Source organism: Apteryx mantelli, chromosome 2, assembly GCF_036417845.1.
Source record: "Apteryx mantelli isolate bAptMan1 chromosome 2, bAptMan1.hap1, whole genome shotgun sequence".
Taxonomy (NCBI): Eukaryota; Metazoa; Chordata; class Aves; order Apterygiformes; family Apterygidae; genus Apteryx; species Apteryx mantelli.
Window position 1 is genome coordinate 79,415,803 of NC_089979.1, and position 22,986 is coordinate 79,438,788.

At 35.1% G+C, this 22,986-nt stretch overlaps 1 protein-coding gene across 3 annotated transcripts in view; it reads right to left on the bottom strand.

Annotated features, from left to right (window-relative positions):
* Positions 1 to 1,261: 1,261 nt before the first annotated feature.
* The window catches only part of RELCH (RAB11 binding and LisH domain, coiled-coil and HEAT repeat containing), a 79,729-nt gene continuing 58,004 nt past the window's right edge, over positions 1,262 to 22,986 (bottom strand). Inside the window, exons 17-29 of one of the 3 annotated variants that reach the window (XM_067290959.1) lie at positions 20,743 to 20,899; positions 20,049 to 20,172; positions 18,938 to 18,986; positions 18,477 to 18,556; positions 17,707 to 17,813; positions 17,038 to 17,137; positions 12,087 to 12,169; positions 11,841 to 11,904; positions 10,063 to 10,201; positions 9,086 to 9,202; positions 8,573 to 8,661; positions 4,232 to 4,302; positions 1,262 to 3,047 (exon numbers count right to left, since the gene is read on the bottom strand). In XM_067290959.1, the coding sequence (XP_067147060.1) occupies positions 2,927 to 3,047; positions 4,232 to 4,302; positions 8,573 to 8,661; positions 9,086 to 9,202; positions 10,063 to 10,201; positions 11,841 to 11,904; positions 12,087 to 12,169; positions 17,038 to 17,137; positions 17,707 to 17,813; positions 18,477 to 18,556; positions 18,938 to 18,986; positions 20,049 to 20,172; positions 20,743 to 20,899 (1,301 nt within the window). In that variant the 3' untranslated portion in view covers positions 1,262 to 2,926. Of the gene's footprint in view, positions 3,048 to 4,231; positions 4,303 to 8,572; positions 8,662 to 9,085; positions 9,203 to 10,062; positions 10,202 to 11,840; positions 11,905 to 12,086; positions 12,170 to 12,878; positions 12,962 to 17,037; positions 17,138 to 17,706; positions 17,814 to 18,476; positions 18,557 to 18,937; positions 18,987 to 20,048; positions 20,173 to 20,742; positions 20,900 to 22,986 lie in introns of those variants that run through there. The other 2 variants (XM_067290958.1, XM_067290960.1) reach the window with 2 other exon arrangements.

A 22,986-nucleotide genomic window follows, 5' to 3' on the forward strand; every position in this document is an offset into this window, starting at 1 on the left:
TCTAGGCAGCCATGTATCTTCAGCCCATTGGTCATCTTTACATAAACAGCACAAGAGCCAATACTTCAAATAAAGATACCTAGACTCCGAGAAATTTCACTAGGAACAGCATGAGACCTTCAACATGTCCCCTATTTAAAAACTAACAAGCCATAGAAGTTCAGACAGAGTTGATAAGTCAACATTATGTTTCTAAAGAATTCTTATTTTGGCAAAATCATAAGCAATAGTATACAGCTTTGGTGGGATGAATTGGTTTCCATGATGGATATCAAACTGTCTTGTTTCAAGGCAGCATTTTCTCCCCAAAGGTTCGCTTACTTGTTTTGGATAATAATAAGCAGGAAAAAAGTTCATTTAAAAATTCCAGTAATCCTTTTCTTTAAAAGGTTCCAACTCTTTTCTATCCCACTCCTGAATGCTTTTAGTACAATAGCTTGGAAAAAACCCCAAAAGCAACTTCTTGCCATCTTCTTGGAAATCTGTTCACATTTGGTAAAGTAATAAAACTTTTAAAAATCACCTGCAACCGAGGCATGAATTTTAGGAGCTGAAATTCCTGAAGTCTGCCTGAATAAGGTTTGTTGCCTCTGCAGAATTTTCTCAGCTCAGTAGTTATGATGAACAGAGGTTCTTAGTCAAGTCCCTCCTTGGGTCAACCAGTATGAAGGAAGATGCTGACTATCAAAAGCTAAACTTTGCAATGGGCTGAAGAATCTGGAACTAGCTGGGCAAAGACACTACGTTTATACTAATAAACTGAAGACAGTCTCATTCCACAATCATCCACAGTCAAACTGCTGTCACAGTTTTTTGGCTTGTGCTAATTAGCATTTTCCAAGACTGAGGTTAAGAGTTAGTGCGGGCCAGGAACCATTCTCACAGGCATGCTGAATGTAGCTGCCCTGCTTTGGAAAGCAGGAGTTCAGCCATAAAGAAGTAATTTTGCACTGTTTGGTCTCAGGACTACAGAGCTGCCTCTGGCATTGATACCTACTGGCACAGATATAGCTGAAAGGATGTGTGGCCCTGGAGGGGAGGAGATCCCAGATGAAAATGACAGCAAAGCAGAAGCCAGAGTGAAACACGCACATGGAAATGGGAAATCTAGCAAGCTAAACATAGCATCCGCTGTGCAAGAAAAAGTTACAGCTAATGAATTTCTGTGTTACGCTTCTCTCCCAAAATACCTGTTTTGATGCAATAATTTTTTTTTTTTTTTTTTTTTTTTGGAGAGGACTAGAAGGAATAAGACGAGGCAGGTATACAAAACTTTTTATTGACAACAGAACAATAGAGAGGAAAGTCACCACATCCCATTCCTCAGGAATGTCTCCATTTCACAGTCAGTCTGCTAAAAGTATAGTCACTTCATGGTAACAAGCAACAGGAAGGCAGGGAACTGTCTGCCATCTCAAGGAACATGTTTCAGTGCAGTGTAAAGGGGCTGATAGTGTGTGTGTGTGTGTGTGTGTGCAGCAGGCCCTTTCACAACATGAATGTGACAGGCAACTGTATATGCACAGCCAATAGGCAAAGATACAAAGCAATTAGCAGCTTCAAATTATATCCATTATTTCTGCTTAAGGGAAACATCTGAAGTGCTACTATCCACCTTCTGTTGCAGAAGTTTATCCTTTTCTCCCTCACTCCTTTTGCTTTCCCTGTCCTTAAAGATGTTAGTACTTCCAACTGAATGGTACTGTGTCAGAGAATGCCTGACCTTTTATATTTTACTGCCTGTTACTAGTTTATGCCTGCACTTGAATTTACTTTCAGAAGTTTATATTGACAAAAAGAAAGAAAAAAAAAAAAGCGTTCCCTAAGAATAATAGGATTGGCTTGTTAATGCTTCCTTGCTAACAAAAATACTTGGTATTTGTTGAAAATACTCTTTGTAAAATTATTTTTATAAAGTAGGTAGGCAGTCTACTTAACATTTTAAAGAAACTGCATGTCAAACTCCATTAACATAACTTCAAATAGTCTGAAATGAAATTTGAACTGGGATTCAATCTAAACAACAATAAAACCTCTTAATTTTAGCTGTCACAGTACACAGAGCTGCACAATGTGTGCAGGGTGAAACCACTTTCTCTTGCATAAGGTATTGGGACCCCTTTGCTGTAGCTTACACATTTGTTAATGTTTATCCATTGATCATCTGTTTTTCCTTTACTTAGTGGATGTGCCTCAGAATATGTAGACTAGTTGTTAAAGTGCTTTAAAATAAAACAAAAACCCAACAAAAAAATCCCTCAAAAATCACAACAGATGTGAAAATTTTATCTGAAGGATTTTGTACAGCATTTACAATGTAAGCATAACGCATCTGAAAAATAAATATTCCCTGCAGACTGATGCAGTGCAGTCTCATACATTAGATGCTGCAATTCCTCTGGATTCAAGATGCACCTTACTTACAAAAACAATCCTAGAAGCACAGACAAATGCTGGCGGCTCTTCCTCTTCTTAGAAACATAATAAAAAAATCTGCATTACTCTCTCATAATTTAAATACATAAGTAATCTCCACTTTTATTACTTCATGACACTGACTTCAAATTTACATTATTTTAAGTACCGTCATAATAGCTCCATGTATAATACAGATATTTGCTGATATCTTGTCAGAAAAAGAAAAAAAAAATCTTCCACTATATAAAAAAAATTATGCTGGAAAGACAAGAACACAGAACAGGGACTTGGTACAGACTATGATTTCAGTTTTGTATCAACCACAGTTAACCCAAAATTAACATATACACAGCGATATTCAAAAGCAGTGCAAATATCTTTGGAGGTTAGAATAAAATTATACTACAAGAACATAAGACAGAAGAAATTAAAAGGCAAGTACTTCAAGTAGAGGAACCAATCTCTGTGAGGTCCTTCTTAGTGTTAGCTGGGAGTTCCTTTTCCCATCTTACTTCTTCCTCTGAAACACATTAGCCAACATGGCACCTGATGTAGTCAACTGGCCCATTTTGTTCAAAAACTTGGTCTTTGTATCTTCACTCACAAGGCTTGCTGCAATTGACATTGAGCTAGGAAATTCAAGAATTTAGTTACATAAGCCTACAGTGAAAGAGAACACACTGCTGTAGTTTAATAACAGAATTGTCTTTGCATGTTAGGGGTTTCAAGATCATGAAAGGCCACTCCATCAAGGAGAACTGAAAAACTACCACCACCAAGCCCAAATACCTACCGTTACATGATTATGCCCTCAAATACAGTCCTAGTGAAAAGTTGCAAAATATTTTTGTACATGTTATTTTTTACTACCTTTGAAAGTCACAGCATTAGCGTTAGTTAAACACTTTAGCAACTGCTCTAACGACAGATACCTTCATGAAAGATCAGCTTTACCTTCTCACTGGAAATGCCAATCCTTACCCTTTCAACACTATGTATATTTAACATAAGAACAACAGTACTGGTTCAGACCAAGGACCTATGTAGCCTAAGCATCCTGCTTCCAACAGTGGCCATAAGCAGACATATAGCAAAGAGTAAAAGCATGGTAAGCACAAAATGATTATATATATATATATATATATATAAAAATATATATATATATATATATATGCATGATACCATCTCTACCATAAGAGACAAATTGGTGGATATACCCCATGCATCTGAAGCCTTACTGGAGAGCAGATTTACTCTGCATTTGTAGAATGGGTGTATTACTAATGTGCAACATATGTGGCGTTTCCCCAGAACCATCATATTCAGTAAACAGAGCATTCACACAGGCGAGTTGCTGTACACACCAGAGAAACTGCTCTCCTGTGCACTAGTCATACGCAAGGAAAGATGGAAGCCTGGAGCAAGTTTTTACCACCATTATAACAATTGCTTCAGCCTGCAGGCCATCCCCATGAAAGAGGGCTGCAAGGTGCATGGCACATGAATTTCCCTAATCAGTTTAACACTGATCACTGCCTGCATTCTCAGATTCAGGGCAGAAATTCAATTACTGCTTTAAATGGACCAAAAATGAAGAATAAGCTAACATGGGAAAACAATTTCATCGCTATGATATAAATAAAAATGTTGCCCTGTGTTTTACCACAAATTGAATTAAAGTTCCTAAAATCTGCTTCCAAATACAGAGTATGTCAGTGCAGGATTTCTGGCCACAAGCCTTTGACACCATTATGGAATACACTCCACACGGTTTTAGGCTGGACACACAGAAAAAGAGAAGTGGAAGTCTTACCCCTGCGGTTCTTGGACAGTCTTGTTTTCCACTTTCTGTTCACACTCTTTTATCATGGAGCTTAAAATAACCTAAAACACACAAAGAGGAGATGTATATGACCTTTTTTTCCTTTTACATTAGCACTTTGTACCAAATCTGCTCCTTAGCTAAATCCAACATTAGCAGAAGTGTTTAAAGAGTTTCTCCTGTGTTTTTCAAGTGCATTTAAATTGCATCTGATAATGCCTTTTGGCTATAAAAACCATAATCATTCAAAATACTTTAAGGAAGAAAGTTTTTGAAATAGTTACAAGAGTTCAAGACTCCCTTGTCCTTCCCCCCCTTATTTTAAAATAGAGTCAAAGCAGACTCACTTCTGTCATACATTTCAATATCTTCCTTTTTCAACAATGCTTTTATTTATTTGCAATTAACTTTGATATACATTCTATCTCCCCTCTATTTTTTCTTACAGAGTTTCCAAGTACCCCTTAAAATTCTTATCTTTATCAACACTGCACATGAAAGAAAAAACAAGGAAAGAAGAGAAAAGAAAAGAGTGATATGGTATCCTGAGACAGCTTATCAATGGAAATGAAGTGCTATAGCAAACTTGGTATATCATATCACTATCGTCTACCAGGGTTTCTATAAACTGAGGGTTTATTTCTTTCCTTTAGCAATTCCAGTACTAAACGTTTCTGCATAATACTTAAGACTAAACACCCTCCCCCAAATCCTGACTTCTTACATTTCTCCAGCATACCAAAAATAAAGGAATGCTTCCCAATAGTAGGCTTTGGAAGAAATCATACAATTTGTTGGACAGACATAACTCTCTCCCCCACAGCAATCCTGTTTTAACAAATTAGAAAAACAGCAGTTGAAACTGTTAGGCAAAACAATTAGGATGCACAGTGTGAAACTGTAAACATACCTGCACATCCACTGCCTAAATGGAAACTTTCTCTGGCTCACAACTTAGGAGAAAACTAAGCACTTTGAGATACTGAATTTATCTTAAAATCTCAGTGCTATGAGCAACTGGAATTAGTAATGTTTTTGCAAACACTGATTATATACAATAAAGAAAAATCCCCTCTACTTCCAAACCCTAAAACACAGATCAGCCACTGATTACTACCAAGTGACAACTATTTAAAATAAATATTTACCAAAAAGCTAGTTTCTGCCAAATCCTTATTAGGATTACCTGCAGCACAAAATACCCTGCTAAACTGTTTGTTATACTGCTAAGAAGTGGCACTGTTTCGCAGACCAGACCGTAGTTCACCATATTTCTTCAAAACTATTACTTCAACAGTTGAAACAGTCTGGGTAGCATGTGTTGTATATCCGGAAATGTTTCAGAAAGCAACCAAATTCAAACTGACATATGAGTCTAACAGGACTACAGCTTGTACTGTCAAATTTGCTATACTTTATTAGCATATAATATTAAAAAAGCACTTAAACACATGAGCATAGATGTACAAGAGGAATGCACTCAGAATGGCAGTGAGAGCACAAGCAATTTTTCTTTCTGGATCAAAAGAAAGCTCACATTTCTAAGCATAGCAACCTTAGTGGGCTTTTAAAGCTCTGGATTGGAGCAATTCTACATTTTTGTAAATCTATCTGAATCTAGACACTCCAAATATCAACAACATGGAGCTTTGATCCAGAGGAGAACCTAATTCAAGAAGGACCCAGAATCACTGAAATACCTGTAGAACCCCTCCACTGCAGAGACCTATTTTGGAAGGTTACTTAACTCTCTGATGAAGTGGAGTAATTCTCCCTTCTCCCTCAAATTAATTTGTCTCAAAGTTCAGTGTGTAACAGAGGAAAGGTATAAATACAGGATCACATGGCAATTATATAGTACCATAGTTAGACATACTGCTCATACTTATTCCCATGAGTTCTCTCCATTTGGTCACAGGACTGACTACAAAATCATTTAGACAATCTTTAACAGAGACATTTACTCTAACCTGTGCTTAAACATTAGAAAGAATATTGCAGATGGACTAAATATTTTTATCCAACACTGATTATATCTATCACTCAACTTATAAAATCCAATTAGTCTACGGGAAATTTCCAAAAAGGAAAAGAGAGCAAGAGGAAATGGGGGAGAAAGGGTCTTGTCGTGGAACTGGAGATGCTGACAAAACATCTGAAATATTTGCACAAGCTGAAATATACTTTCTTATTTTAAAGATGGGAGGGTCTGGATTAAATACCTGACTTTTGCTGTAGTTTATAAGAATGAAAGGAAAGCAAATTTGAGGAATAAGTAGTAAATGCTGCCTGATGGAATCACAGGCCAATTTCACAAATGCTACATTTCCAGGGTGATGATAAATTCTGTATTGATGTAATAGACTCAAGAGCTAAGGCTTCATGAACGAGAAAATACATTTTTGTAGCTGATATACATTCGAATCATGGATAACACCACAGTGACCAAAATAATGACAAAAAGATAATTCTGTATATCCAAATGTCCAATGTTGCTTGAAATAGTAAATCATGTCTACTACAGAAAATACATTTGTAAGAGAGAAAGCTTGAAAGACAGACACCAGAACTAACTGGGTCTTGGAGGGTTCTGCCATGGTGCCTACAAACATACTGTTGCAGCAAGTAGCTGTGTTAAGGATGAGATTTCCATTTCTTCAATAAAAGCTCTTGCAAGTTTTATAAGCCACTGGAGCTGCAGTAAATATTTTCAAATTTGTTTCCCTTGGGGAAAAAAATTAAAGCACTTGGCATCATGCCTGAACACAATCAATCACAATGAGGTAGAATGTGACAAAGACAGCTCTCAATCCTCTACTATTTATCTATTTTTAAGGAGATTTGAACCTTTAACTCCTTTTGCTACAAGACTCAAATTGAACTACCTAAGCTCTTTTGTCTTAATTTAGGGCATCTTTTGAACTCACTACGCCCTCAAAACTTGCAAGTTGCACAAACTACTATAGAAAAATGAAGTATTAAGGTAAATCATCTTGTCAATTAAGCCATTAATGAATATAAGAGAATAGAGGAAAGTAAATTAAATTCAACTTTTGCCGACTGCATCTTTCAAGCATATTCTTAGACTTCCCAATACACAGTACATCTCCCAGCTTACTCTGAATATACAGTATGATCAATGCCAGATGTTCTCCAGTGCTGCCTGGAGTAAGAAAGTGCAATTCTGTTGCTCATGACTGATGCTCAAATCACTACTGCCTCAGGCTTCTGAAGTCAGATTATATGCTTTTAAGGTCCCTCAAATTAATGTCACCTCCAGTTCCACATCTCTTAAATAAAATGTATTACTGATCAGGAATAATACGAAAAATGAGACTACAGGTTATCAGACTAAAAATATGACTGGAAGAAGGAATTCTGTTACTATGTATAAGAACTTAGCACTCTCAGAGAATATAGTCTAGTCTCAGTTAAGTCACTTCTGCATATACAAAGAAAAGTAATTACTTTTCTCAAGTACAAAGCAATCCCTGAAGTGTGTTATTAATCTTCAAAAAAGGCATTCATGCAGAAAAGCTTTCCTTTTGTACATTTTGATTACATTTTCTCCTCTACCATTTGAAGCATTCATACTGTCAAGATTTTTTTCCCAACATGTAACTAAACTACTTTTTCCATTCTCTACTACTGACTGAATCTCTATGTATTTCAATCTCTTAGTGTTTATCTTCTTCAAATATTTACAAAAAAGTGCATAGATACATGGCCATAATTTCCAATTTTCTCCTCAAGTCTAGCTACTTCTTTTTTGCTACTTTTATGGTTTCCTTCCACCGGGTGAGATCTTGATAACTCCCATATTGATCTTGTCTGCTTGTCGTGATCTGCTTTCTACGATATATGCCATATCTTTCAGTACTATATTTTCCTTATCCTCTCTTTTTTTTTCTTGAGCTTGCCTATCGTTTCTCTCCTGCACTCCACCAGTATTCACCTGCATTATCTTGGACATATTGCAGCCATTGATTTTAGTATATAGTTGTTTTGATGAAAAAACAGATGGCAAAAGTGTTTTCTTTTTCTTTATTGTCCAAGGAACTGTGTTTCTACTGGCATTTCTGATAATCAAGTATTTCTCTGAAGAGGTATTCTGCTTAGAAATAAATCTTTAAAGTACATTCAGTTTTTAAGCATGTGAGTGTAACTTATTCTTTACCAAAAAACCCAACCAACTAACCAAAAAAACCACAATGCATCATTTTGAGACTAGTTATGAGTAGCTTTCCTTAACTTTTGTTTTTAAATACCATTATGTTTCAATTCTTGCTGCAATCTGCACCTCATACTCAGTTGCTAACATTAACTACTCACCTCATGCTCTGGTGAGAGATGTTCCATGTCAGTTCGTAAACACTTAAGTCCAGGCAAAAAGTGATTGACCATTAAATCCTCTGAAATAACTAAAACCCAGGCTGTCAAGGCATTATAAATACTGTCTTCTCATATTATACACTTTTATCATAATGAACACATGGACAAGCTACAGTAGCAAAACCCAAGAAAACAGATAGGATTTGGCACTTCACGAAACAAAAATAATAAAAAAAGGAAGGAAGTAAACATATTTAGTTTCATACATTTCATATATCCATACAATTCTTCGTGCATTTAAAAGCGTTTCAAGATACTGGTTAAGAGCAAGGGTTTGGTTTTGTTTTTTTTGAAAGTAGCCATCAGTTTCCCCTTCTGTGAAGGTCTCCTCTTTAAACTGAGCATATCATATTTTACCTAACATATTCAAAGACAAACTTAGTTATTTCTCAAATATTAATCCTTTCACCCCTAAGGGAATTAAGAGCTAAACTTCCCCTAAGAAAAGGATACAACAACAGGAAAGAGCGCTGTAGGCTTCAAACAGGTGGGTAGCAATATCCAGTCTCTTGGAATCCACAGACTGCTGGTTGTTGACCAAAGCTAACTTGTGTAAGTGTGGAATAACAACTGTAAAAGTAAGTATTAGAATTATCTTAAATTGCTTTCAATGCTTGCTTAACATTAAACAGTTATTAAGTGACAATGACAGGCATCTGAAGCATCACAGATACCAATGAGGGATAAGTGCTGTAAATGATGGCTTTTATTGGCCTGTCCTGGCAGATTTATCTAATTCATCAATTAAAATCTGAAATAAAACCATTTTCACCTACATCAGAGTACTTTTGGAATAGTAACAGCTTATAGCAAATATTTTGCAACACTGTTCCTCCACTGCTGCTGAAGCTTTCTAAAGTATGTTTCTCTCTTATAAACACCATTCATAAATTAGTGAGAGATATGTGTATCTTGCGAAAACTTCAGATAGGTTTCCTCTATGGTCAGTGAAGAGCTTAGCCAGCTAAACTAGATACTTATAGTTGGAGGTACGATATCCCTTCATGTTTCATTTACAAATAACTTTAGGCTAGTATAATAACTGACTTTGGTGCTCCGTGTGCTTTAAGATGTGTGGGATACTTGACACTTATAATGCCAGCAGGGGGGTGGGAGGAAGGAGGGGAGAGGCAGGCATTTTAAATGTCAAGTAATTCAAAGAAAGCAACTTCAGATTTGCTCCACAGCAAACTGATCAGTCCCTTTTGGCTCTCAAATCATTAATCATCATGTGCCAGTGCTCTGTATATACACTAGTGTTAGGTAAAATGAAAATTATATTAAGAGTCTTAAATATAGGGACATATCAAGCACTGAAAACAAGAGTTTTCATGGAACATTTTATAAAGACAAGAAATCAAAATAAATAGCATACTATTATCTTTAGGACAGAAAGAGGAAAAATGCATCTTCCTGCTGAGGCAACTTACACTCATCTCTAAATCTGGGCTCAGCATTAGGTCCAACTCTTCCAAATGTTTTTATGATTTCTGTATGTAGAGAATGTTGGTCTTGATATTGAGGGTCTTCCAGGAAAGAAGCCAGCTGCATTTTTACTCTTTCCAGAAGCTTAAATATTCCCAGAGAAATAAAAAGTAAACAAAAGAATGAAGGTATTAAAAAACAGTATGTTCACTTCAGAATATATCTAAAAATCTTCCATATTTCAGATCATAAACCTTGGATTTTCTATTAATTAACAATCTTTTCTCACAGGATATTCCAATCTCTTTGATGCAGCTCTACATTTTAAAGATTTTTAACAGTGTCTTAATGTGATCTATCTACGACTATAGACAAGTGCTTCCATATAGCCAGTCTGTCCTTCTGGGTTTCCTTGGTTTTGGTACTCTCAATGTTTAACTGCTGTTAAAATTGCCCACTTAGTATATTACCATCTTTGGATAGTAATTTAGTTTAATTAGAACTGTGAAGTTAAATTCCTGTTAGGTTTTTTAAAAATATATCATGATTATTAAGATATCTGAGAATTCTGCTGAGAATTTTTCTGCAGAAGACAAATGCAATGGTAAGCACCATAAAAATGAACGCAATTAAAAAGATTTCTTCTACTAAAGACCAAAAAACTGAAACAAAATACAAATATGCCTAAAATGACAAAGTTTCCTACATTTAAATGATGTAAGTATTTAATTTGCATTTGAAGTTGTAAAAGTAACATTTTCTGATACATTCTGGAAGGAGATATCACCTCTGTACTCCAAGATTTATTGTAATTAGTGCAATAGATACAGTAATTTTTATGTGGCAACAAAACAGTATTCTTTCTAAACTGATTATAAACATGCATTCCAAACTACAAAATTGTAACTTATCCATCTTCCAAGTACTTATGAGTCATCTTTGACTTCTTGCTCACATTTCCTCAAACATATTCTTTTAGAATATGTTGAAACTACACGCAGAATGCAAGCTCTGCAAAAAGCTGTGAGAACTTTAAACAGACTTTTTTTTTGTACAGTTATTACATAAAACAAAATTTAGTATTTCTATTGCTTAGAGCAGAATCCTGGGTGTCTTGTCAAGAATTCTGATCTATTACCACAGTTTCATCATTCAAAAAAAACAAGGAAAAACTGCATAGAGCACTCAAGGATAATTTCAATTACTTCATTATCATGTCTTTAATAACATCTTAGACATCATGGGCTTTCTGACACATCTGAGGACCAGCAGATATGACAAGAACTATAAGAGACTTGTGCCCTTCTAAAGTTGTAGCTGGAGCCAAGCAGGATATTCTAAGGCATCTACAATATGCCTATGTGTAGGCAACTGAATCCCACTATGAGTTTCTGATTAGCATTTTAGACAAAAGCTGTCTATTTAGTTTGGAAGTAATGGATTTGGATTTCACAACCGTGTTAGAGAACGTTTTTAAAGAAAGTCTAAGTATGCAATGTCCCATCTTCTAGCATAAACTTCCCTCCTCTACCTACATTTTTTTTAAAGGTATGGTTTAATACTTTGAAGCAAACATTTTTCTTAGTTAAGGGGGTTTGTTTGTTTCCAAAAAACCCACTGCAAAACAGGAAAGCATTCTGGAAGAAAATATAGCCAAGGGAGAAATAATTTTTAAGCACTTTTTTTTCCCCTTCTCTGAGTCCATTACTGAGTTACTGTCTTTATCAGAAATCACCCACTTCTTACGCTACAAAGACAACAGTCTGACAAGTAGGACTCTTACCTCTCTCTGAGTAACTGTTTCCATGATGGTCCCAAAAGCAGGAATTGTTGCAATCCTCACTGAACTACAAGAGAAAAACAGAGTTTTAAAATACATTAAACACTAAGAATAAAATGAATTAAAAATAAAGCAAATCCAGATTTAGTACTTTAAGACACATTAGTTTCTAGCAATGACAAAATAAAAAAAAAGCAGACCAGGAAAAAGACAGACAGGATTAACTCAAGGTCTCAATCTGAAACTCACAATTCAGGATCACTGGACAAGGTAACAAGGGCCGGAGCAACCCGCTTGTCAACTAAGGCTTCACTCATGCCTCGAAGAGTCAGCTGTAAACCAGTCAACATGCAATAAAAAACGGTTTGGTAAACTGGAAGGAGAACTGGGTTAGCTGTGACTGAGGATGGGCAGGCAGACTCTTGGGTTTTTCTTGGTTTAGTCACTCACACAAGACATTAAAATGATTAAGACTCTATTCATGCTCTAGCATTTTTTTTTGGTAGTTAGTGAGATTAGCAAAGCATCCCTCCTCAACTTGAAAGAAATATCACATCAGAATGCTATGTCAAACATATTCAGGAACTGAAATATCATGGCTGTTTATCAGAAATTAGATACAGCCAAGACTATTTTATTCTTCAATATTGCATAAATTATTTAATTTTGCAGTAGTAAATTTGATAGCATTACAGAATACATTGATATGCAGCTGGCTGCTAGAAATTATTATTTAAGCATATTTTAAATTTGAGAATATTAATATAAAATATTTTATTTAAAATTAAGCTTTTATTATATTGATTAAATTTTCTATTTAAAATTTTATTCAGTAATTTTATCTAGTTTAGTTCTAGGTGTTGCAATAAACCTTTTTATTTACAAATAAGTGATTTTAAAATTACACTTGTTCAAAAGTAAAAATATTTGTTTAAAAGTAACTCAATTTTTGTTCAGCTAGAATAAGAAACAGGACTGATGGTTATTTCTTCCTAAGTATTAAGAGGGATGCTAGATGTATAAGACAGTCAGGAAACTTACATTTCAGGGTCACTGGAGAGAGTAATGAGAGCAGGAACAACTCTCTGAGCTACCAGAGTTTCATGTACCCCCTTCACCAACAGCTGAATGGTCGGAGCAGGGGGAATATCACAGGTGATGCACGGAAAGAGTGAGTACAGTATCATGGGAAGAAGAACGGCACAACCAAGAGAGAGAAAGAAAAAACACAAAAAGCAAACCAAAATTAGAAGCTAAGCAAATACTGCTACACTAGAGCTTCATATATGCAAAGGCATGAAGAAAGATGAAGTGGTCTGGCAACCAGCACAAACCTAACAAGTTCAATGATATGATGTAATTTTCTCCATTTTCAGCTATTTTAAAACTCCAATGAACTCTAGATAAAATTTGACAGCTAGTTTGTGTATTATAATCCAAAACTTGAGTTTGACAGTTCAATCTAAATGTTGACCTAACTCAGCAGAACGGTATTTCATTACAGTATGCGACTGCCAGATGCAAAATGGATTTCTTTGCTTAGACAAAACGTGTGGAGTTTTCCAGCACTGAGTGGTTCCCTTCAGACGGCTATTGCAAACTTTCGACATGTGGCAAACAGCACCTTCCCAGATACTACTAAGCTTTCCTCAAAGACTTTCAGAACTACTTTAGAGTTAACAGCCATCCAAGCAGCATATGTGAAACATTCCAAATTACCCTCGCTGGTCTATGCAGGTTAAAAAACAAAAAAACAAACTGATAAAACATGAATTATTCATGGGATACATTTCACCAAGTCTTTCTGTGTACTAAATAAGAGGTGTATTTTTTGCAATGCATCCCAAATACTAAAAACTGAGATCACTGTGAAATTTACATCTTTATCCATAAATATCTAGAAATTGTTTAAATTTAGATGTGCCCCCCCCCTTTTTTTGAGGCATTACTTACGGATGTAGCAGGTGCCCTTTACATTAGTTATGTATGTATTCTACAAATAAAAAACTACCAATTTTTAAAAATGACAAATCCCAAGCTTTCTCTAGCATTCAACAAAATAATCATTTTTATCTGCCATGGAAAGCCATGATACTTTCATCTTGTACCTCATGTAAGGAAATCTGCATATATTCACTATTTTTAGGGAATAAACAGAACTTAGCAGTAGTTTCTGGAGGGAAATTTGAAATATATTCTGACTATTGAGCAATATTCTAATTACTCAAATTCCATCATGACAGCAAATTGAATTCCTTGCTTTTCTCTTTTCTAACTGACTTCATGTTTTAAATTCAGATTCATTTTTTAAATTCAGAGTTTGTAGTGAAAGACTGGAAGGAACTTGACTTTCCACAAGTCTTCTCATGCAAAGCAGTTATTTTTATTAAGCAATATATGAACGAGAGAGTGAGAGTGTATATGTGTGTGTGCATGCACAGTGAACATATTATGGCCGTACAGATAATAACTGGAAGAGAAAATACTTGGAGGGGGGAGAGCTGACAAGCTGTGCAAGAGCATGGGCATTACTGTTGTAGAACATCTGGCAGGGAAAAGCTGCAACTTCCTACACGTGTTATTCACAAAGTATTTTAGAAGTGGCAGTTAAACTGCTACATTTTAATGTTAATAAATTTCACAATTATTTATAGCGGCATCAACTTAAAGTGCTGATGTAGTCAGCTTAAGGGCTATTCTTCAAACTGCTGTTAAGGAAATAGCTCATTGTTGAACTAAGACGATTTTACCTTCATATACAAATTTGTTAGTTTTCTCATTGATTAATATAAAGAATGCTTACTATTTTCAGTTTTGAACAAAGAGGGACTTGAGTTTTCTTTGCCAATCTTAATTCAGAAAAAAACTTGTAGGTAATGTAGTGCTTTGAACAAGAATGCTTGGGATTTGTATAATTAGCAGACAATTTAGCATCATCTCAGCTCCATGACTATGTGGGCTGCCACATTTCTAATTATGGTAAAGCACGGTAAACAGCATCATTCTCTGTCTTACAGAAAATACAACATGCTTTATAATTGAATTGTCACTCTGAAGATAAGTGCCCCTAACCTTAAACCCGAACAGACCAACAAAGCTTGTAACTCAACTATGCACTTCATGTTCAAACCAGCAGCAGTCAAATCTGTTTGCATCAACATTCAAATGGAAAACTGCTGACAGAAAACATTAGCACGCAGAAGGGAAAGAAACAGCTGGATGGGCAAAGCCATATAGCAGTATGTGCGCTTATAGCAAGGCAGACAATGCCAGTTTTTATCCTGTGCTTTGATTCTGACAGTTCACCTAGTGATCGCTATTTATACATACTAAGCCTTAAGAAACATGTAGCACAAAAGCTTTCTGTCCCAGGAGGGAAGGGGTGGAATGCTCTAAAACGCTTCTGCATCCTTCCCCTCCTAAACAGACTGTAAAGGTTTGGCAACACAGTCCAGTCACAGCTGTCTCTCTGTGCTGCTCCATAGCCCACTGTACTGCTCAGAATCTTTATAATACGGCAGGTAACTGTCCTGCTGCGGACACGTGCTTCTCTTTTACCTATTATCCATTCGCTGGGCTTTGCCAGGGAGCAACCTCGAAAGTGTCTGAAATTCCTTGAATGAAGGAATCTTCCAAAAATAAAGCCAACTATTAGCATATTAGCAGTGACTCTTGCCAGATGTCCATATTGCCATGCATAAATAGGTATGCTATGGTTACTAAAGAAATGGCAATATAATAAAAGTATTTTCAAGTGAGAAAAGTGTCTACAACAAAGTTGCCTATGCTTTAATAAAAATTAAAATATAACTATGAAATAAGTAGTCAAGTAGCATACAGGGCTGCCTAAAAATGATCCATATGCAGTTGGAGTAGAAAAGAAACTGCAACCAGGACAACAAGCCTGTGGTAACTGAGGTCTTCCACAGATTTGTCTAATGCTTATACCAAATAAAAAGAAATGAGGCTCTAGTGTTACAAATATAAAATACAAGTAATGTTCCTGTTGTATTTTAAACCAATGCAAAAATATTTTAAGGGAGACCAAAAATCGCCACCTCCTTTTTACAGGGGAATACAAGACAAATGGTCAAGTGATTTTAACTGAAGTCACACAATAGTGTTTAGTGCTTTATCCATAGTGTTTCTCAGAGCTGCAGTAGAGAACACTAATGGTTATGGTTGTGCTATTGCTCTTCTTTTCAGGGCAGACTTGAGATTTGTTTTCGCAAATGGATACAAGAAAGCAGATTCAGCTAGAGGTCCATTGTAAAGCTATCCAGCGAGTAAAATGTAGCAGAATTGCAAAGAAAAAGGAATGGAGCATGATATAAAAACAATGTCTGAGTACGCAAAAAAAAAAAGGTAACACCTCTTTGTTCAGCAAGCAGAATACTTCCCAGTGTTTCTGTATATGCCTTTTTTTTTTTTTTATTAATGCTTGATGAAACAAAGGCATGATGTGGAAATCAAAGCAAACTTATTAGTTAAAGGTAGCAGTCTTTGTATTCCGAGCAAATTTATAAATTTTAAGAGAAAGCCCACAAAAGTTAAAGTTGTCACTCTGTGGTAAGTAGAGTAACTGTAAATGATTTTAATTTAATTTTTTACAAGAATACATAATTGATTAAATATATGTTTTTACCACCAGATCTGGCACCAATGGAAACTAATTTGAATCACAATGCAGATGGACTAGGACTATACAAAAAACAGTGTTGAAAATTGGTAACTTGTGAATTAGGCTATCAACAATGTGTTACGAAGCAAAAACAAATGTTAAAATTCAAAGAGAGATGCTTGCTTATATTTACCTACAGACCTAAGCAAACACATTTGACAAGATATTGAAATCTGGTTTGAACACATTTCAGCAATGAAATGCTTTTTCATAATCAGAAAATGTTTTCTGGCATGCAGTAATCAGAATGCAACAGTCAAGCCAGCAGCAGATCAAGGAACACACACACAGTTACTACAGAAAGTCTTGCAGTGGCTAATGATAAATTACTTAATGAAAGATACGCTGTTGAATAGAGACTGGATACAGAAGCAAACATACAACACTAACTTCCTGCTCCATCACACAGTACACAAGCTATTTAAGCCATTTATAATTTTAAGCATGTAGCTACATTATCTCAATTACTGTTTTAAAAAAAAACACACTGCAGTTTTAAAAAGCTTGGATATCACTTACCTCAAACATTCTAGCAGCTGTGCATCGAACAAGGGCTGAAGTATGGACAACTCCATACCATAAGACAGTTAACAGCAGCTCATGATATGCTGGGTTTGCACTAAAAGAAAACAATTGGGCAATCAAAAAAAACCCCCAAAACTCTAGAGATCCTATATCTATAAAATGAAAAATGCAGTCTCAAAAACCCATTGCTTAGAAGTCTAAAACTTAGAAGTTTATGCCTTCTGAAGGTTTACATAAAGCACAACATTTACAGTTGCTGCCTACAAAAATAGGTTGTATTTTGAAGTTCCTTCTTAAAAAAAAAAAAAAAGCCCCCCCCCCACTTTAAGAACAGTATTTTCAATAAATTATGACATTGAATTGAAAGCAAATAGTCATCTAGAACATCAGGAATCAATATCGTAAACAGTAAATGAATTCCTATTTAATACTTAATGACTGATGTGTTAAGTTTTACACTTAAATTTTTTTTCACCACCTCATTTTTAAACTATAGATTAAAGGTTTATATTTCATGAAACTACATGGACAAAAAGTAAGAATACTCTTTATTTGCCTGAAGCATCACAGTTATTAAAATTACAGTCAAAAACAGATTATGGGCTTTTAATAAAAGCTTTTAATGTACTTTAGATCTAGTTAATTCCAAGATATATCCTTTACCCCAGTTCCACAAAAGAAGCTTTCAGACTATCAAGAGGAGCATGGGATAGTGAAAGCATGGTCATTACATCTTCTAAGAATCCAACTAACAGTTTGCGGTCTTCTTCCTAAAATAAAAGTGCGCAACATTAAATGTAGTAGAAGTATTGCTACAGTCCTGATGACCTAAAGCTATGAAAGAGACAAAGAAAGAAACTAAATTTAGCCTTTCTGATTGTTCACAACACACTACACATCTGTGAGAAGATGGAGGATTTATTTTTTCCTGTGAGCCAGTATGTATATGCCAGGTAATAACTGCTGGTTATTGGAGGATTATTGTTTATTTTAGTATTGGGTAATACTATTTGAGGACCCCAAGTGTGCTCAAAATGGCAATTTACTTGCTTAGTTGTTTCAGAGAATGGTACAAAATTATGGTTTGCAAGGGCCACAGCTAAATGACCCAGAAACCATTTACTAAACAGTGTTAATATCTTTGATAAAGGCATATGATAGCTGTCAATGTCTGAGAGTTAACAGTGGTCAAGATGCCTGACATTATTTTATGATCTACTGAATCCAGGTTTTAACAGTGGAAACTACCATCTAAATATATTAGACAACTTGACTGAAAAACATTGCCTTCAAATGCATTAAAAGCTACCTATTCATCCAACTTTCTTCAAAGCCCAAAGACACTGAAAGTTTTCAAAGAAAACATTTTTTTTGTAGAAGAATTTTCATTCATTAGTATAAACTTAATAAACAAACAAAACAACCAAACCTACCTGAATATAACATGTAAGGACCCCTGTTGCATAGATGGGAACTGTGGCTTTTGTCAGCACTCCATTACCTGCTGTGGAATCTAATGAAACATTCAATATTTATTCATATATTATATACATATATTTTTAAGAATTTATATATTATATATATATGTGCATGTATGTGTATGAAGAATTTATATATATACAAACACATAAATACATACATATATATGCATGCCAAAATTATGTTTAAAGGGAATTCTGATTTGCGATTTTGTTTTATTTATACACATGCAATGTCTAATTTCAGAGTGTTCCATTATGATTAAGATTAGATTTTCAACATTTTAGAAAATGACAAACTTGAGAACTCTAGTCCAACAAGATGTTATTTGGACAAGAGGTTGACAGTTTTTTGTTGTTTTTCTGCAGCTGAGGTTAAGATCAATTTTTGTTCATTTGAGCAAAAAGCTACTTACCTATGTTTTCTTCAGACAGTCTTAAGATTTCCTGGAACTGTGGTTTGACCTACACAAAGGATGATGAATCCCATTTAAGAACACCTGTTACCAATGTCAATTAACTTATAAAAATAAGAGGTAAAAAACAGAAAAAGGACATTTTGAAGATGGAGGGGGGGAGAAATAAAATCTTTAAAAAGCAGAGCAGGTTTTTTAAAAATTGAAAGTATGATGTAAGAGAATAAAATCTTCTGCTGAGTAGCTACAATGAGGTAGCATTTACCACTCCTGATATCAAGAGTTGAAGTCTCTTGGCAATTTGCTTAGTTGCGCTTCAAGGTTTACAGTTCCACAAAGCTTTATGTAAAAAAGCTTTTTGGTTTTACATCTTTGCTGTTGTCCAAAAAGCTCTCTTCCAAAACACAGGTGTGATAATTAACATCAAAACACCTCTGTAAAAGCAAGGGTTCTAAAGATACAGAAGGGGGTTTCAAAGACTGGATCCTGATATTAATTTCCTCTATAGATGCAGCATACAATATCAGCCCTGTTTTGTAATATGATCTTTAGGTAATCCTCCAGTGTTTCAGCATTTCATTTTAGAATATTTTCCAATGAATATTTAGAAAATATTTTATTGAGAAAAATTGATACATTTCTTTGATAAAACTTTTCATACATCATTTATAGAAAAATACTTTGAGCAGGAAGAGTATTCACTTTCAATTACCAATCAAGCACAGGCTGAAGTATTTTGTGTGTGACAAACCTTGGAAAGTATGCTGTTCTGAAGGAACAGAATTGTGAAATCACTAGAATTAGGATAATCTCTCCCGCTCTGTATGCCATTCACAAGGCAAATACGAAAACTACAGTTAAAAAATCTTTGCCTAAATGCCTGTTGGACAAGATGAAAATTCCCAAATTGTCATAAGATGAACACAGAATACAAAAGGATGTGAACAAAGGTTTAAAAGCAGCAGGTTTAAAAGTACAAATGGGAAAGCGTCAATATGACAGGCAAATATAAATGGTCACATAAAACATCTGTATTCAGACATACCATAAATGTGGATAATTTATATTACCACAGCATTTTTTTGGAAGAATATTTGAGGCACTGTCTTACCTTAGTGTTTGTAAAAATTTTCCCAAATGTCCTACAAAGCCGCCAGAAAAACCTAGAGAATTCATGGACACAGGCAGTTGAGGCTACATTGATCTTGCCAACTATTTCAATAAGCCGTGGTAACCTAAAAATCAGGAGACAAAAGGATATTACACACTACTCTGATCTTTTGTTTCTTTCCAAGTTTATTTGTATGTATAGAGTTTGTGCTAGTAAATATATGTATTTAGCCTCATTGGTTCTAATAAAATTATCTACACATTCTCTACAATTCCTGACACTTGAAGAAAGCAGGGGTTTCAGTGCCAGAAAAGCATGACCCATATTTTCAGACATCTGTTACTGTAGACCTGTTTCAGGAAACACTCAGAATGCAAGAATCTTTACTTCAACAGAGGATTGGCTATGCCATTGCAAAGATGAAAGTAAATTTTTCTGGAGCAAGTAATTACCTACATGATCTCACTATGTAGTCGATATTTCCTGAATAAAATCAAGATAAGTCATTTCCATGCATGAAATTTAAAAAGCCTAAGAAATTATTTTTTTTCCTCTTTTAAATTTAGTAGCAATTAAACATAACCATACTTTAATTTTTAATAACTGTTAAGCATATTCATGCTTAAGAACTACTGAATTTTAAAAACTTCTACATGTTTTAATATTAGGAGCCAGGAGATACAAACTAACTCACAGCTGATTGACAACCCATAGCAAAGTCTCCCATCCTGTGGTACCCTCATGTTCCAGCTGATAGTCATAAAGTCGTAACAGCACTGCTAACTGTTCACGGCTTCCAATGATGGTTGCCACATCCTGAAGAGGTGATACGGGTCGGGGAAATCTAGTCACTGAAACAGCACAGAACAAGCCATCACGAACAAAAGAGATGAAAATGCCTTGGAAGTGATGTCAATAAAGATAGGAAAGAAAGTCTGAAACCTTTTAGTACCCTATATCTAAGCTTGTCAAATTGCTTTTTAAAAATCAGTGAGTTAAATCCAACTCCGAAGAGACTGTATTACCCTCACTTTTAAAAAGAGAAAATGCATGTACAGGGGGATTATGGAAGATCCCAAAGAATATACCGCAAGTTTATAGTAGAATGACTAGGAGACAAGGCCTCCTGACTTCTAATGCTACACTTTAATCAGACTGTTCCAACCTTTATACATAAAGTATTTTTGACACTCCCACTCCCCCAAGCTTCTTTATTATTTAAATGATCAGAAGATAAGAATTTACAGATAAGAAGCAAAACCTCAGAAGATTCTATACCACTTAAGTATCTGGGAATTGAAAGCCTGCTACACCAAGAACATTTTTATAATTACATTGCTTCTATTATTCTCAATTTATCTCAAACATACATACAATTATTCAGCAATGAAGTTGAAGGACAACATAATCTTTCCTACTGTTTCCTACAGTTCCAGCAACGTTACTAGATTAGTGGAAAGTGCATGAGATTTTTTTCCTCCATCTCTGTGAAAGAAGAAACTGTCAGACTAGGCTGAAGCCTGAAATTTTTGAATTCCTTATTTAAGCAGTAACAACTCAGGGAAAAAGTGTTCATCTTCAGATGACTCAGGTCAGCTGAAACAGTTTAACAGTGGCATATTTAACATTTTTACATTAATACACATAACATACTGCAACTTTCCAAGCTCATTTAAATGTAAATTTGTAACCCATTCTTTATATCTTCACACACAGTATTATCACCTCTATGTAGCAGGTATTACCAATAAAACCTTAATAAACTGATTGTAATAGAAGAAAATATAGTATAGACTGGGAGAGATGATCAAATAACTTCACTAATAGCTTATCCATTCTGTCAGAGCATTATGCAGATACAGAATAGATGACAAAGCTCCTGCACTAGGCTATATTTTTACCACTTGATAAAGTTCTTGATTTGTAAGAAATCACTGAAACTGAAGCCAGGCTTCTTGAGCTATTATTGGCTAATAGTGGAAAGCTATTCTTTGGAACCCTTTGCAAAGGCCAACTAAGGATTGCTTTACTTCCTCAAAGGTTTTTAAAAAGTAGGAAAAAATAAAAACAGAGATGAAAAACACTTGTGTCTGATAAGCAGCTTGCTTAAGCACAGAAAAGGCCAGGGAAAAGGAAGCATTACTTAGGGATTTGCTACAGCAGACTAATATGAAAAAGCATTTAATAGATGTATCAGAAGGAAGAGCTTAATTTTTTCAGAATTCATGTTGTGTATTAGGACAAAAATTATTTTATTGCAAGTCACTGAATTACAAATACAAAAAAAACATGCCACTGGACACAGATAAGGCATTCTGCCTGCAACCTACAGCACAGAATACCGCAAACAATTTTAGCCAAAAGGCATTTAGTTCTCCTTTATTCTACTGGCAATCATTTTGTGAACAGTCATGTCTTACGTATTTCCTCTTTATCAATAACCTGATATTTGTAATTAGTTAAATACCAGATAAGGGTTCAGGTCTAAGACTGATTTATTCCACAGGGGTAGAGTGGGAGTCAGAGATGGGGAAAGGAAGTAGAGAACATTTTTCCCAAAAGGAAAAAAAAAACAGAACAAAGAAAAAGGACATGACAAATCTTCCCATGCTGGAATCTGGTGGGGGGGGATGGGACAGGACAGGATGACACACTGCATCAACTCAGCAATATTAAAGAAAGAAAATCCACAACATGAGAGATTCAACAAATTTGATCTTTTGTTTTTGCTTTCTCTGAAAATACAATAAAAAAAATGGTGGATTAGAAAAAATGCTTGGAAGCAGAAATTTAAATCATTACTGTGTAGACAGTGTGTTATAAAAATTTAAAGCTTATACAGGAATTCTGCAACTAATGTTTATGTAGTAACCCGAAATACACATTAATTCCAGTTAAATGCACCCTACGGTCTCTTTCTGGAATTCCTCCTTTGCAT